The sequence below is a fragment of the Papio anubis genome, chromosome 7, assembly GCF_008728515.1.
Source record: "Papio anubis isolate 15944 chromosome 7, Panubis1.0, whole genome shotgun sequence".
Classification (NCBI taxonomy): domain Eukaryota; kingdom Metazoa; phylum Chordata; class Mammalia; order Primates; family Cercopithecidae; genus Papio; species Papio anubis.
Window position 1 is genome coordinate 35,962,787 of NC_044982.1, and position 15,850 is coordinate 35,978,636.

The 15,850-nt window shown below is 43.5% G+C and overlaps 1 protein-coding gene across 1 annotated transcript in view; it reads left to right on the forward strand.

Moving 5' to 3' along the window:
* MAP3K9 (mitogen-activated protein kinase kinase kinase 9) overlaps window positions 1-15,850 on the forward strand; it is an 88,985-nt gene that overhangs the window by 54,823 nt on the left and 18,312 nt on the right. The window contains exons 4-6 of the mRNA XM_003901998.5: window positions 6,579-6,727; window positions 7,657-7,832; window positions 13,732-13,972. Coding sequence (XP_003902047.1) covers window positions 6,579-6,727; window positions 7,657-7,832; window positions 13,732-13,972 — 566 coding nt within the window. The remainder of the gene's footprint in view (window positions 1-6,578; window positions 6,728-7,656; window positions 7,833-13,731; window positions 13,973-15,850) is intronic.

The window sequence follows — 15,850 nt, forward strand, 5'->3', positions numbered from 1 at the left end:
CTGTTACATGTGTATTACAGTTTTCATAAAAGGGGAAGGAGAACTTACTCATGGCAAGCACAGTTTATCTTTAATTTGGAGACCATCCAGAAGTTGAACACATCTCTGCACATCCCATTGCCTACACTTGGTTATGTTGGCACACCTGGCTCCAAGGGAGGCAGAAAAATATATGTTCTAGCTAGACAACTGTGTGCCCCACTATGGAAGACAGGAAGGGTGGATTTGAGGGGACAAGCAGCCGCTTTTCACACTCAACTTTCTCTTGCCTTTTTTAATGGAAAACCGTGACTTCTCAGTAGCATGATTGTTTTCTACCTCCAATATTCCCACTATGTTTCTTTTCCCAGCCTAACCCTGAAATTGCTCAGGTTTTATTGTCGCACACTCCAGAGGTTTCTGCTGGTGATGATTTGGACAGAGTTGTGTCATGTATCCAAGCACCTTCCCAGTGGGAAGGGAAAGCACAAATGCCTCATGTAGAGTCTTCTCAGGATGACAGAAATGGTAGACAGGGAAGGACAAGGCTATTGCAGAACTTTTTTCTCCACCGAAAGAACAAGGGCAGGACCTTTCAACTTTTACCCTAAGTATTCTTGTTCTAAGACTAACCTCTAGGTCTTGTCCTATAACCATGATCCTAAAAGCAAGCTTGAAGGAAGAGCCTCTGGTGAGAGGAATCTGATGAAATTATTCTAATCTCTAGAGGAAATTGCTTGGAGGTAAACCTCAAATCAGAAGTACTTTGGATGGTGTGTCTTGGATATTGTCACATGGTCTGCCAGCAGGTCTCTAGTTGCTCTAGTCTAGACTTGTTCCCAGGACTTAGACCTCCTGACCCGGTTTGGTTGATGATTGTGTTTTGAAAACATAATTCACCCTGCTCCATTTCAGCTGTCTTAGCTTCTATGCTGCAGGATTTCCTTCAAGGCACAATTTATAACCCATTAAATGGGCCTTTCATTCCTCCTTCCTCAAGCCTACCCATCTAAGTAGCTCCAAATGGTCTCTCACCTTTAGCAGAGGAAAATGTGTGCCCACTGCTATACATACAGCAATGCTTGTACACTGGTGACAGTTGTTACCACCTACAAATGCTTAAGGGCTAGGCTCTGTGGTAAATGTTATACATCTTTTATAGTCTTCACAAGAATCCCCCAAAGTAGGGATCATTATTTCCGTTTTATAGATGAGGTAACTGGACTCAGACAATTGAAGTCACATGCCTAAGTTCACCCAGGTGGCAGACATAAAGCTATGATTAGAACTAGATATGTGTGTAGTGACAATCTGTGCTGGTAGTTATGCCACCATCTGTACAGTCTTGTTCCTGCACTTAAGGCAGCCTCTTCTGAATGATCAGCCCACTGTGCCTAGGGCCCAGCAGGGTGTCCCAGAGAAGGCCAGGGCATACCTAGGAACTTAGTACAAAGCTGTTTCCCAAACTGACTTGTAACTCACTGACTCATTCAAGAAGTGTTTGTGGAATGCTTGCCCTGTGCCAGGTACTGGCTGAGTCTGAGTGCCCCTGAGTCTGAGTGCCCCACACCTCGCTCCTCCTGGAACTCATCCAAAGCTGGGGGCCTCTGTGCCTCTGCTATTCCAGGTGCCCAGGGCCAACTGGTTTGTCTTTCTGCTCTTTGAGTGTGCTTCTAAAGTTCTCCTGCAAATGTTGTGATGGAGGGTGAGATGATAAAGGGCTGGATCCTTAACTGTGTAAGTTCCCCAGTCTGCTTGGATTGGGAACTGCCTCAAGAAAGCTATTGCTGAAATTGTTGCCTTTCTTTGCACTATGTGGGTAGAGCAGTGGTTACAGTCAGAGGGCGTCGTCCCACAAGGCCTTCTTGCCTGTTGGATGTGGGATGAGGTGGAGGCATTTTCTTAATCATTTTAAATTTTAAAAATTACAATAGTGGCCAGGCATGGTGGGTCATGCCTGTAATCCCAGCACTTTGGGAGGCTGAGGCGGGCGGATCACGAGGTCAGGAGATCGAGACCATCCTGGCTAATGTGGTGAAACCCGGTCTGTACTAAAAATACAGAAAATTAGCCGGGCGTGGTGGTGGGTGCCTGTAGTCCCAGCTACTCAGGAGACTGAGGCAGGAGAATGGCGTGAACCGGAAGGTGGAGCTTGCAGTGAGCCGAGAAAGCGCCACTGCACTCCAGCCTGGGCGACAGAGCGAGACTCTGTCTCAAAATTACAATAGTAAAACGTTTTCTATAGAAAAAATTTAAAAATATGGATAAATAAGAAAAGACAGGAAAAGAAAATCACCGTGAACCCACTTATAGAGATAATGTGTATTGATGTTTGGGTGTGTTTACTCCTATTCATGTGCTCTTGGGCCTATCCCTAGTGGGATCTTTCTGTTTTGTAAGTTGCTTTTTGAATGTAATATAGCATGAACATATAATCACATTAATAAATATGTTGTTATGTCAATAAGTTTATCAATGTATATATTACATATATGTTAATATATCATCGTTTTGAATGAGGGTTCAGTTAAGAAGAAGAGTTATATGCTACTTTCAATTTACAAAGTGCTTTCACATATATTAGTACAATTATCTTTGTCAAAGATTATTTAATAGTCAGTATGGTTCCTAGAATGTGGAATCACAGATAATTACCAAGTGCAAGACATTCCCCAGCCCACCTCATTCAAGGGAGACTGGTCACTTCCTTTCAGAGCATGGACCCTGACCTGACAGTGGCGAGATGGTGCAGGTTACTACAAAATAGAGCTCTGGCCCAGCACAGGCATGGAGTTACTGTGCCTTTTGTCAAGAAAGGTGGCTGTCCACTTTTCCTCACTTTGAAAAAACATCAAACACCCCTCCTCCACCTCTGATCCTAGGAAATGGTTGAAGGGATTACCAAGCCTCGGGAGGTGATTAATTGTTGACTAAGAGTAAATTTTCTGAGGGTTGAGTTAGGCAGTGAGGACTTTTGGGAAATTACTGGCAGCACTGTGGGAGCTGGTGGGTCTGTGTTGCAGGGAGGCACTCGGAGGCAGTGACTTAGCTGAATGAGTTCTTCAAGGCTGCTTGCAAATGGTCTTCAAAGGACTTCTTGACCTTTTAACCTTGGGAGGGCAACTAAGTTGGCTAAACCTGAGGTAAATCACATCCACTTCTACTGCCCACCTCTCCCTGGAGCTCAGATCCATGTAAACTTGTATTTCTCTTGAATTTCTCCAGTCTTTTTTCCTGCCAACAGAATACCAAGTCTTCATTTATATCACCCACCTTCCATTGTAAAAATAAAGAGGGACATTGGCAGAGGAAAACTAGTGTAGTCAGCTGCAGAAAGGCTTCTTCTCTGAATGCCAGTGTCCCTCAGCAAAGCTCTCACCAACACTGTAGCTCTACATAAGCCTCCTCAGACACATTCTCATTTCAGGCCCTTTTGGAGAAACCACAGGTCTACTAGCCATAGATGGTAATTTCTGGATGAGGGTTAGTTGCTATTGTTAGTGATTCCTTATAATTCTTCTGTAGGGTCGGTATTGCTGTCTTTGTTATAGGGATGAGGAAATTAGGTTTGGAGAGGCGACCTTGCTTCTAATGGCACATAGCTGTTAAGTGATAAAACAGGCATTTGACCTGAGTCTGTCTAAATCTTTCTCTGGTAGCATTCTGCCTACTTGGGCAGTAGTTCTAACATTCCTTTTAGCTGTAGAACCTCTGAAGTGGGATAGAATGCAGACAAACAAAGAAACAAGCCCAGAGCTGCCCTGGCTGGAGCTAACGGGGCCAGTCCCAGTCCCATTAACCCCCCCCGACTCCCCCCCCCCCCACTTGCTTCCAGAAGGTCTGAGACACCTTCACAGGACACTTAGAGCTCAGTGTGAAAACTGTCACAGAAGGGATGCAGGGACACAAACAGAACATGAAACACTCTGTGATCTTTCCAGGTAGTTAGGGCCCAGATACCACTGTCTTTGCCTGGTTGGGAGAAAGGGGTTCTGTGGTACCTTTGGTTTTTATTCTCCAGGATGGAAGTGGGCATTAATTCCAAGAGCAAGCAATGGAGGATAACAGTGGCTTTGACCTAGGAATCTGGTTGGCAGTGCTGAGAGTTCCTGGAGGTCACCTGGTAGAAGCTCCCCAGCATGACCACTACCTGGATAAGTCACATGAAAGGTTTGTCAGGAAGTGTAATAGTGCAATTCTTAATGATGTTTGGGTTTTCCTCTAGAGGACCCAGGGCAGCCTGCAGGACTGTCTGACCATGCGCTCACTCCCATACCCACACACCCACTCACTCACACATCTATGAGTGCTTCCTGTGTACCAGAGCTTGGGCTAGGTCCTGAGAATGCAAAGATTAAAAACAATTTTCCCTGGTCTTTAGGAGCCCATAGGCTAGCAGACAAACAACTACAATGCATGGCAGCCCAAACAGACTGAGTAACATCTGGGGATGTCGGGAAGACATCGTAAAGTGTCCAACGCTATTCCCATAAGCCTCCAAACTAAAATCCATCTCCTGTCTAGACAAGTCAAGACCAACTGGCTACCAGGTGTTTTGGTTTTTCCTGGTAAGATGCATAAAGAAAATGATAGTATTTGAAGTCCTCACTGGGGTAAAGCCATCATCTGATGAATGAATAAATGGTGGGACATTTGAGTTGGATCTTGAAAGATGATTAGAGTTTACCAAGCAGAGAAATGGTAGAAGGTATTCTAGGGGGAAGAAATTGACAATTGGTCTGGGCCCACCATGATGTACTTACTCTGTGTATGCCCTTGGTAAAACGCTCCTAAACATGTCTAAAACTTGCTTTCCTTATGTGCAAAATGTTGATAATACCTATCAGAATTGTAGAGATTCACAGTGATGTTTGTAAAGTGTCTTCGCGGTCTTCACATATAAAGTTTCGTGATAAATAGCTACTGGATTTATTATTATTATTATTATTGATTATTTTGAAACAGAGTCTCACTCTGTCGCCCAGGCTAGAGTGCAGTGGTGTGATCTTGGCTTACTGCAACGTTCGCCTCCTAGATTCAAGTGACCATCCTACCTCAGCCTCCCAAGTAGCTGGGATTACAGGCGTGCACCACCACCACACCTGGCTAACTTTTGTATTTTTAGTGGAGATGGAGTTCCGCCATGTTGGCCAGGCTGGTCTTGAACTCCTGACCTCAAGTGATCTGCCTGCTTTGGCCTCCCAAAGGCTGAATTGACAGTCTGAGATTACAGACGTGAGCCACCACGCCTGTCCTGTTATTATTGTTTAAATGAATATGACCTTTGTTACTGGTTGCAAGACTTATTGTTGAGTTTGGTGTTGAAAACATAAGGAGAGCCATTCTTCTAACTATTCATAGCCTTGTGGTTTCTCGTCCTGACTTATTCCTGGAAGGACTGAGTGCTGTGTGATTGTGTCTGGTTCTGATCGTGAATTCACAGAATAATTCTTCTATTAAGCTTTGTAGTCCACATTCACTGACTCATCGGACATGAGAAAAGAAGTTCTTTATGTGGAGTTGAAAGATAGGGAGGGCACACTGAAGTTCTCGCAGCTGATGCGCTGCTCTGTTCTACCGATGTGGTCTACCCTTGTGAAACTTTTCTCTTTGAATTAGACAAAGATCTCCATTAAGAACCCACTCACACTGATCTGGGGACAGAAATCTATTCAACCTAGTGGGCATTTAAAGAAATCTTTTATAGGAACAAAATCTGCTTTGAGTGGTTAGCGCTCTGCTTTTTTGTAAAGCTAAAAAAAAAAATCTGTTAATCCTAGCACTTTGGGGAAAAAAATGTATCTGTGACAAAAGCTGAAGTTTTCTTAAAACAGAAAAAAAAATTATACTTGGGAGGCTGCCTCTTCTCCCAGTTTATTTCTTTAATAATAATGATAACAGGCCAGATGCGGTGGCTCATGCCTATAATCTCAGCACTTTGAGAGGCTGAGGCGGGAGGATCACAGGAGGTCAGGAGTTTCAGAGACCAGCCTGGCCAATGTGGTAAAACCCTGAATCTACAAAAAATACAAAAATTAGCCAGGCATGGTGGCGCACGCCTGTAATCCCAGCTACTCAGGAGGTGGAGGCAGGAGAATCTCTTGAACCCAGGAAATGGAGGTTGCAGTGAGCCGAGATTGCACCACTGCACTCCAGCCTCAGCGACAGAGCGAAACTCCATCTTAAAAACAAAACAAAACAATAATGATAACGAAAGAGCTATGGCCATTGGGCACTTATTTAAACACTATAGTAGCTCATTTAATTCAACATTAGCCTTGCCAGACTGATAGTGTTATTTGTGCTTTACAGATGAGGAATTAGAGGCTTAAAGAGGTGTAGTGCCTTGCCCAAGGTCATATAGCTAAGGAATTATGGAAGAAAACTTGAAAACCAAGCAAGTATACTTGACTGCGGAGATTTTGCTTTTAGCTAGTAGGCTTTATGGTTTCCCTTTTATATCACATTAGTATTTCTGTTTCATTAGTCTCACTATGTGTTGGGGAGAATGTGGGATGCTCAGAAAAGACTCATGAGCTATTGCAGTGAAGTTGTACCTGAAGTTTATTACATGGCTTCTGTCTTCTTCCTCTCCTTAGCTACGGGGTGCTACTTTGGGAGTTGCTGACTGGTGAGGTGCCGTTTCGAGGCATTGATGGCTTAGCGGTCGCTTATGGAGTGGCCATGAACAAACTCGCCCTTCCTATTCCTTCTACATGCCCAGAGCCTTTTGCCAAACTCATGGAAGGTAAGTAAACCCTGGCCTGAACCAAACTGGAGACACTTTGCCTCTTATAAGCACTGGGTAGAGTTTGGCCAATTCTATGAGATCAGTTACTGAAAGAGGAGATAAAGTTTCAGTCACCTAAGGAGGAATCCTATGGGCGACTGGAAAGGCTTCTTCAAGATGACGTCCACACCCTGCTGCAAGGAGGTCACATCTCCAGGGACTGTAGAAGTGAAATTAGTAACAAAAGCCTGCTATCCAGTATTTAGCATATTATTATGTAATGCAAAATCAGAAAGTACAGTAACTTTTATGTCAGGACCTCTGAATACCTTAAGAGATGTGAAGAATATCTTCAGAGAAAGAACTCTAAAAGTCATCTAGTCAAACCCCATAATTTTGTAACTAAGGAATCTAAAGCTAAGCGAAGTTGAGTAGATAGGTGGCCGCCCCATTAGGGAGTGGCTGAGCTGGGATTAGATAGAATTCACTTTCCCTGACTCCCACTAGAATGCTTTTCATCCTCGCCGCCTCATCATCCTATTGTGGGTGGGGGAAGGCTAATTCATTTATTTATGGGAAACTGAAGCCCAGGGCATCATTCCCCATTTGTCTATTCTTGAATCAGGTAGTAACATGGTAAGTTGTGTTGTGGTGGTGCTTTGCATAAGAAAACTCTTTGGGCTCACTTTTCTTACCCTTAATTAGCAGCCAGAATGGAATGAGTACAGAACTGCTGCGTTTCATTTCCGTTTTCACTCATTATGGTTGTAATGTTGGGTAGTTTGCTTCACTTCCTGAGCCTTATTTGAGGTTACCTAAATTCTAATCTCTGTTTCTGGAAGAAGTAAGAGGTAGTTTTCTGGGAAGTGAGGCCATGTAATAGCCTGAGTCTTATATGTTTGCCTCTGACCATTCATGCTGTCTGAGTATTCACATGTTCTATTCAGACTGCTGGAATCCTGATCCCCACTCACGACCATCTTTCACGAATATCCTGGACCAGCTAACCACCATAGAGGAGTCTGGTTTCTTTGAAATGCCCAAGGACTCCTTCCACTGCCTGCAGGATGACTGGAAACATGAGATTCAGGAGATGTTTGACCAACTCAGGGCCAAAGAGAAGGTAAAAAAAAAAAAAAAAAAAAAAAAAAAGAAAAGAAAAAAGATATGCATTGAATTAGTAGACCTCACCCACTGGGACCTCTGGACCAAGTCTGACTGACCACCTTGATTCTAGCATGCCCACCTTCCTGCTTGGTATCTACTTAATTATCCAAACCAGAGAAGAATGCAGTTGGGCAATTGCCAGTGGGATGTCTCACCCTGTCAGCTGGAAATATGAGAGGTTCTGGAAATGTTTCTTGATTCTACAATAGACTTCTAGAGGGAGGTTAACTTGATATAGGGATACTTCAACCTTGAGGATAGTTATCAGAACATCCTTCCAGTGTCTTTTGACATCAGAATCAGAAATAGAATATGGGCTAAAAATACCATAGGTCTGAAATTGTGTGGCATTTTTTGTGTTTTTATGAAAAGTATTTTAAGCCTAAACCAACCAGGGAGTTCAGAGACTCCTAGTCTACCAGAGATCTGCCTTTTTGTTTGGTGGCCATTCCCTAAATGGCCCTTTCTGTTCCCCCTTTCTGGACCCCTTGCTGTGTCCCTAGCAGTCAGTGTACACACACAGGTGAAACCAGTTACATGCAGTTATTTTGCTTATATAGGGGCAGGACTAAATCTAAGGGATGTAGCTAGGAGCAAGAGGGAAGTCTTTATAGATTTTGTTAATTTATTTTTTATTTTCTCACTCTGCACCATGGGAATTTGGGAAGTTAATAGCCACATGATAATAATGATAGCTAAAATTGTTTATGGCTTTATGGTTTCCCACTTTTTCCACTAAAAAATTTGATGAGACCTTTTTGTCTGTTTTATCCAGGAGTCCTATGGCTCCTGCCATCAGTGTGTAGGCCAGGTGTTACTATTGTTTCCATCTCAGAGCTTAGGGTCAGCAACTTGCCTGAAGTAACAGAGTTAGTAAGTGGGAAAGCAGAATCTTGAATGTGGGTCTTCTGATTCCAAAAACCTGTATTCTTTGTAATATTATATTAGTCTGTTCTCATGCTGCTAATAAAGACATACCCAAGACTGGTTAATTTATAAAGGAAAGAGGTTTAATCAACTCACAGTTCCACAGGGCTGGAGAGGCCTCAGGAAACTTACAATCATGGTGGCAAACAGGTCCTTCTTCACATGGTGGCAGGAAGAATAAGTGCCCAGCAAAGAGAGAAGCCCCTTATAAAACCATCAGATCTCGTGAGAACTAACTCATTATCACAAGAACAGGATAGGGGAACCATCCACATGATTCAATTATCTCCGCCTGGTCCCTCCCATGACCCATGGGGATTATGGAAACTACAATTCAAGATGAGATTTAGGTGAGGATACAGCCAAACCTTATCAATGTCATTTTTGTTCTACACAAATGACTTACAAATAATTTCTGGAGCTGATCTGAAGATATTAAACTCTTTTTATGGAACATAGCAATTCTGAACATACTACTGTTTGCCAAGTCAATGAGCATTCTCTAGAAGAATGGAGTGAGCTTACAGTGACTCTTTAGGGACCCTGGTGGGTGGACCTGCACTGACTGTTGAGCAGAGTGATTACAAAAGACTGTTCCTCTCCCTAAATACTGTTCCAGCTAGAAGAATCCCAAGAGTTGCTGGCCCTTTTTTTTCTTATTGCTGCATCACTGACCCTTGGCCCTTGGTTACTTTCTTTTAATTGATGAAATTATAAGGGTACCAACCAGTCAGAAAAATGAAGGTTGGATTTTGTCAGTAAGTAGTTACTAGGAAATCAAACTCATTCTTATGATAGCTAACATTTGTAGAGCATGTGCTATGTGCCATATTCATGAATTATCGTATTTAATGAGATAATAATTGTCTGTGTCAATGATGTCAGTGCTGTTAACTCCATATTGCATGTGATGCCCATATTAACTTGTTCAAGGCCACACAGTTAATTGTGGTGAAGCTGGGACCTGAATAGGCAGTTTGTTCCAGAGTTCTTTCTCTTAGCCACCATGCTATGATGTCTCTCTGTTATAAGGCTTGTTGTTTGGTAAGTGAGAGTAAGATGTGCTTTCTCTCTGGAGAGATTCTTCTTAACTCATTCTGTTGTGGAAGATGTGATTTGCAAACTGTGCAACACAAATAGGCGATACACAAGTAGGAGATTCAACATGTTTAAGGGTCCTCCAGGTGAATAGTGTCATAGGTGTATATTCCCCAAATATCCTGATTTACCCTATAATTCAGGTAATTCCTCAAGTTGGATCAACCTACCGCTTCTAAGTATTATTGTGAGAATGCATTGGTGTCATCTGGGGTTTGTGTTCCGTTAAAGAGAGAGGCTTAGAGCCAAACCATCCCTTAGACAAGAGCATGGAGGAGACGAGGACTTAGGAAGCTTGAAATTAGCTTTGACTTTTAAACTTTTACACTTAACAGCAAAATCAACCAATCAGGAGTATTTTTTCGGCATCTTCCATAAATTTTTCTTCTCTTGGTAATGAAAACAAAATCACAGGACAGAGAAACAAAGGATTTGGAGGGTGCACAGCAATTAGTTTGAGGTTTATTTCATCAAGGAAGTAGTAGTTCAAGTTCAAGTTCAACTCTCAAGAACTTGTGATAAATCTATGTTCCCATAAAGGATTTCATTCATAAAATTGCACTCTATCTCCTATTATCATTTCTCTTCATTCATTTATTGACTCAGTAGTTATTCAACCACTGAGCACCTACCACATGCTAGACACTTTTCAGTGTGCTAATTCTTTTGTCATTTCTTTTCTATTCCTTTTTTGTTGTTGTTGTTTTGAGACAAAGTCTTGCTCTGTCACCCAGGCTGGAGTGCAGTGGCATGATCTCGGCTCACTGCAACCTCTGCCTCCCAGGTTCAAGCAATTCTCCGCCTCAGTCTCCCAAGTAGCTGGGATTACAGGTACACGTCACCATGCCCAGCTGATTTTTGTGTTTTTAGTAGACAGGGTTTCACTACGATGGCCAGGCTGGTCTCAAATTCCCAATCTCAGGTGATCCACCCGCCTTGGCCTCCCAAAGTGCTGGGGTTACAGGCCTCCCAAAGTGCTGGGATCACTTTTATGGCTATGTTGACATTCTCCTGGGGATGGAAGACAAGCTGAATGAAGAGTTTGTAGCATCAGAATATGATATTCATTTCTTGATCTCTTTCCTCTCTTCTACTGTTTACCTCCTGCTCAGCTTCCCCAGCATGGGTTCACATGCCTTTTTTCTAGCTCTGGGTTCTCTTTCTACACTATTTTGTTTTAATCCAGAATGGTTACTTATAGTGAGTATTTCATTGAGAAATTAGGTTTCGACCACAGAAGTGTTGCTGTGGCTCCTTTATTGAAGAAATATCCTGCTTTTTCAGACATGGCTCTTTCCAGGTTCCACCCCACACTCCACTTTAATGCAAGGCCCAGGGTAACCAGCATTAACAGTTTAAATTGTAGGTTTAAAATTTTTGTAGACATGTTTTGTTTTCTTTCCTGTTTTCTCTCCTGTTTCCTGATTCGATATCCCCTCCCCTCTTTCCAGAAATTCAGTGCTGGGCTCACTTCTGAACTCATGAGGAAGGAGAAAAGGGAGGTAGGGAAGAGGTTCTGCCATCTGATGTGGCTCCCGCCGCTGTTCTCAGCGCAGGACAAAAGGGACCGTTCTTGGGTCACAAGATGAAATTCCAAATGGGACTTTGTCCCAGTTTCACCCTCCAGCTTTCTGGCTTCAGCTCTCCCCCTAGCAGTGTGACTGACTGTCCTTCAAACTTGCAGGGGCACAGCCTGCTCTGCGGTGGCATCTCCTGTGCTCATTGAACAGTTCATTTCAGTGGAGTGTGTAGAGCAGCAGCCAAATTTGGTTCTAGAGCAAGTACCTGAAAAAGACCTCAGGAAATGTTCTCTTTTTTCCTTGCTATGCTTTCATGATTCTTCCAGAGCAAATCATTGTCCTTTAAGATAAGGGGAAAGTTGAAACCACATACCTCAGTGGATTCATTCCTCAAGTGAACATAAAGATTCAGATGACATGCCTCACATAGCTTTTGAGCAGCCACCCTGGAAATATATTTTTATTTGATTGTTAGGTGTTACCTGGAGGATGATTTATGTACCGTGGACACATTTTAAGCTGGATTAAGTTGGCTCTGGTTTAAAAAACATCTTTTTGTTTGTTTTTTGTGTTATTATTTTAAATTATACTTTAAGTTCTGGGGTACATGTGCAGAATGTGCAGTTTTGTTACATAGGTATACATGTGCCATGTGGTTAACTGCACCCATCAACCCGTCGCCTACATTAGGTATTTTTCCTAATGCTCTTCCTCCCTTAGCCCCCAACCGCCCACAGGGTGTGTGACGTTCACCTCCCTGTATCCATGTGTTCTCATTGTTCAACTCCCACTTAGAGTGAGAACATGTGGTGTTTGGTTTTCTGTTATTGTGTTAGTTTGCTGAGAAGGGTAGTTTCCAGCTTCATCCATGTCCCTACAAAGGACATGAACTCATCCTTTTTTATAGCTGCATAGTATCATGGTGTATATGTGCCACATTTTCTTTATCCAGTCTATCATTGATGGACATTTGGGTTGGTTCCAAGTCTTTGCTATTGTGAATAGTGCCACAATAAACATACGTGTGCACGTGTCTTTATAGTAGAATGATTTATAATCCTTTGGGTATATACCCAGTAATGGGATGGCTGGGTCAAATGGTATTTCTGGTTCTAGATCCTTGAAGAATTGCCACACTGTCTTCCACAATGGTTGAACTAATTTATACTCCCACCAACAGTGTAAAAGCTTTCCTATTTCTCCACATCCTCTCCAGCATCTGTTGTTTTCTGACTTTTTACTGATCACCATTCTAACTGACATGAGATAGTATCTCATTGTGGTTTTGACTTGCAATTCTCTAGTGGCCAGTGATGATGAGCTTTCTTTCATATGTTTGTTGGCTGCATAAATGTCTTCTTTTGAGAAGTGTCTGTTCACATCCTTCACCCACTTTTTGATGGGGTTTGTTTTTTTCATGTAAATTTGTTTAAGTTCTTTGTAGATTCTGGATATTAGCCCTTTGTCAGATGGATGGATTGCAAAGTTTTCTCCCATTCTGTAGGTTGCCTCTTTACTCTGATGATAGTTTCTTTTGCTGTGCAGAAGCTCTGTAGTTTAATTAGAGCCCATTTGTCAATTTTGGCTTTTGTTGCCATTGCGTTTGGTGAAAAAACATCTTTTATATAATAGAAAAAATTTGGCTGGGCGCAGTGGCTCACGCCTGTAATCCTAGCACTTTGAGAGGCTGAGGCAGATGGATCACTTGATGCCAGGAGGGGAAGGGGACCAACATGGTAAAACCTAATCTCTACTAAAAATACAAAAAAATTAGCTAGGTTTGGTGGCGCATGCCTATAATCCCAGCTACTCTGGTGACTGAGACATGAAAATCACTTGAACCAGGGATGCAGAGGTTGCAGTGGGCTGAGATCGTACCACTGCACTCCAGCCTGGGTGACAGAATGAGATTCTGTCTCAAAATATAGAACGTAAAGTAGAACCAAGTCTGTAAATAAATACATGATTATATTTTCTAGTCAAACCTATATATATATATATAATCTCAGGCAATTTTAATGAAGAAGAAAGGAGCAACTAGAACTCTTAGCCCCCATCTCTAGGGCTTGGCCTGTGGCTTTAGCTTCTCTGGCTGTCCCCTCAGTATGGCTGTTCTGAGCCTTCCTTTCCCCACCATTCAAGGTGGTCTGATGTTCATTTACCAGCTATCTAATCCTCTCTCTTCACTGAGCATCATAGGAGAACTCTCCAGGTCACCATGAGCCCTCTGAGGGCTCTCAGGCCTCACCCCAGAGCCCCTCTGCACTGAGCACCCCAGTCTTTTCTCTGATGGTTCTGCTCTTCCTGCAGGAACTTCGCACATGGGAGGAGGAGCTGACACGGGCTGCGCTGCAGCAGAAGAACCAGGAGGAACTGCTGCGGCGTCGGGAGCAGGAGCTGGCGGAGCGGGAGATTGACATCCTGGAACGGGAGCTCAACATCATCATCCACCAGCTGTGCCAGGAGAAGCCCCGAGTGAAGAAACGCAAGGGCAAGTTCAGGAAGAGCCGGCTGAAGCTCAAGGATGGCAACCGCATCAGCCTCCCTTCCGGTCAGTGGCCGGGGACCGACTGGGAAGTGGGAGCAGGGCAAGCAGCTGGTGTGGCAGAGGGTTTATGGGAGCCGGGGACTGAGCTTGGAAACATGACACCCTGGGGCTCAAACTCCAGCCTGTTTGAAATGGGCCATTCTGTTCAGTGGAAAGACTGGCATGCTGAAAATCTACCCGACTCCAGGGAAATTGTTGCACGTGAGTGAACACAGAATATGAAGTAAGGACAACCTGGCAAGGTCCAGGCTGCTAGAAGCCTGGTGGCTCACAGGGGCACATCTCACTTTAGGCAAACCTGGAGAAGGAAGCATGAAGTTGGGGGAAAACATTCCAGGGTGTGCATATGTGAGGCATGAGAAGTTTTGGCTCTGCAAAATAACTTGTCTCAAGGTTTCTTTTTTTTTGTTTTTTGAGACAGAGTTTTGCTTTTGTTGCCCAGGCTGGAGTGCAGTGGTGTGATCTCGGCTCACTGCAACCTCCACCTCCCCGGTTCAAGTGATTCTCCTGCCCCAGGCTCGTGACTGGCTGGGATTACAGGCGCGTGCCACCACGCCCGGCTGATTTTTGTATTTCACCACGTTGGCCAGGCTGGTCTCAAACTCGTGACCTCAAGTGATCCAGCCACCTTGGCCTCCTAAAGTGCTGGGATTACAGGTGTGAGCCACCACACCTGGCTGAGGTTTCTTTAATTAGTCCTCTGAGTACAGTTGAGATTAGGTTTAATGTATGGTAATTTACCTGATAAGATTTACATGTGACCTTTCAGACAGATACATCAGTTGAATAGAGGTGCATTTGTTGTACTTCAGCCTTGGGGAAAATATAAAGAAATATGAAACTATGAATTAGAATCTTTGTGGTGTATAATATATCCATGGAGGGAGCTGAATGCTAAAATGTGTGTTGATGTAGATAAAGGTATTCACTGTGTTCTAAGTTTATAAGGCCCTAGAAAGCAGGCTTATTAGAAGTGTAAGGAACAGGCCGGGCACAATGGCTCACACCTATAATCCCAGCACTTTGGGAGGCCGAGGCTGGTGGATCACCCAAGGCCAGGAGTTTGAGACCAGCCTGACTAACATGGAGATACCCTGTCTCTACTAAAAGTATAAAATTAGCCAGGCATGGTGGTGCATGCCTGTAATCCCAGCTACTCAGGAGGCTGAGGCAGGAGAATTGCTTGAACCCAGGAGGTGGAGGTTGTGGTGAGCTGAGATTGCGCCCTTACATTCCAGCCTGGGCAACAAGAGTGAAACTCCGTCTCAAAAAAAAAGTATAAGGAACAAAGAAAGAATGGTCTAATAGGGGCAGGAGTAGATGATGTTAAGCACTAGAATGGTGGCTTGATTAAGTACAGAAAAGGGAACTCAGCAAGCCATGTTTCCTTGCTGCACATTTGTTTTTCCTTTTCAGACAGCATGGAGTCTTTAAGCACCCCTTGAGCATCTAGCATGTGCCAGCATATTGTTGCATGCTGGGATGCAGATAGAAAAGCTGTAGTTCCCACCTGCAGGGAGATCACAGTCTAATGGGGAGACATAGGTGCAAGCAAGCAGCTGTTTATTATACCTCTTTGATAGATGAGGAGACTGAAACTGAGAAATTCAGTGCTGTAAGTTTTACATTCTTTATGCTGTACTGTAACTTCCTTTGGAATGTGTCCGAATTGGAGCCATTTGCTCCCTCTCCCTCACTGCCCTAGGTTCCCACAAGGGCTAGTCGTTGAAACCCTGCTCTGCCTGCAGTTAGTGAGAAGAATCAGTGTCCCTGCTTCAGTCCCTGAGAAAAAAGGACCAAATCTATCTGGTAATAGATTATGTGAAACCAATAATTTTAAGTTAAATTTCCTAGAATAATCAACAATATCTCATGAGCTAA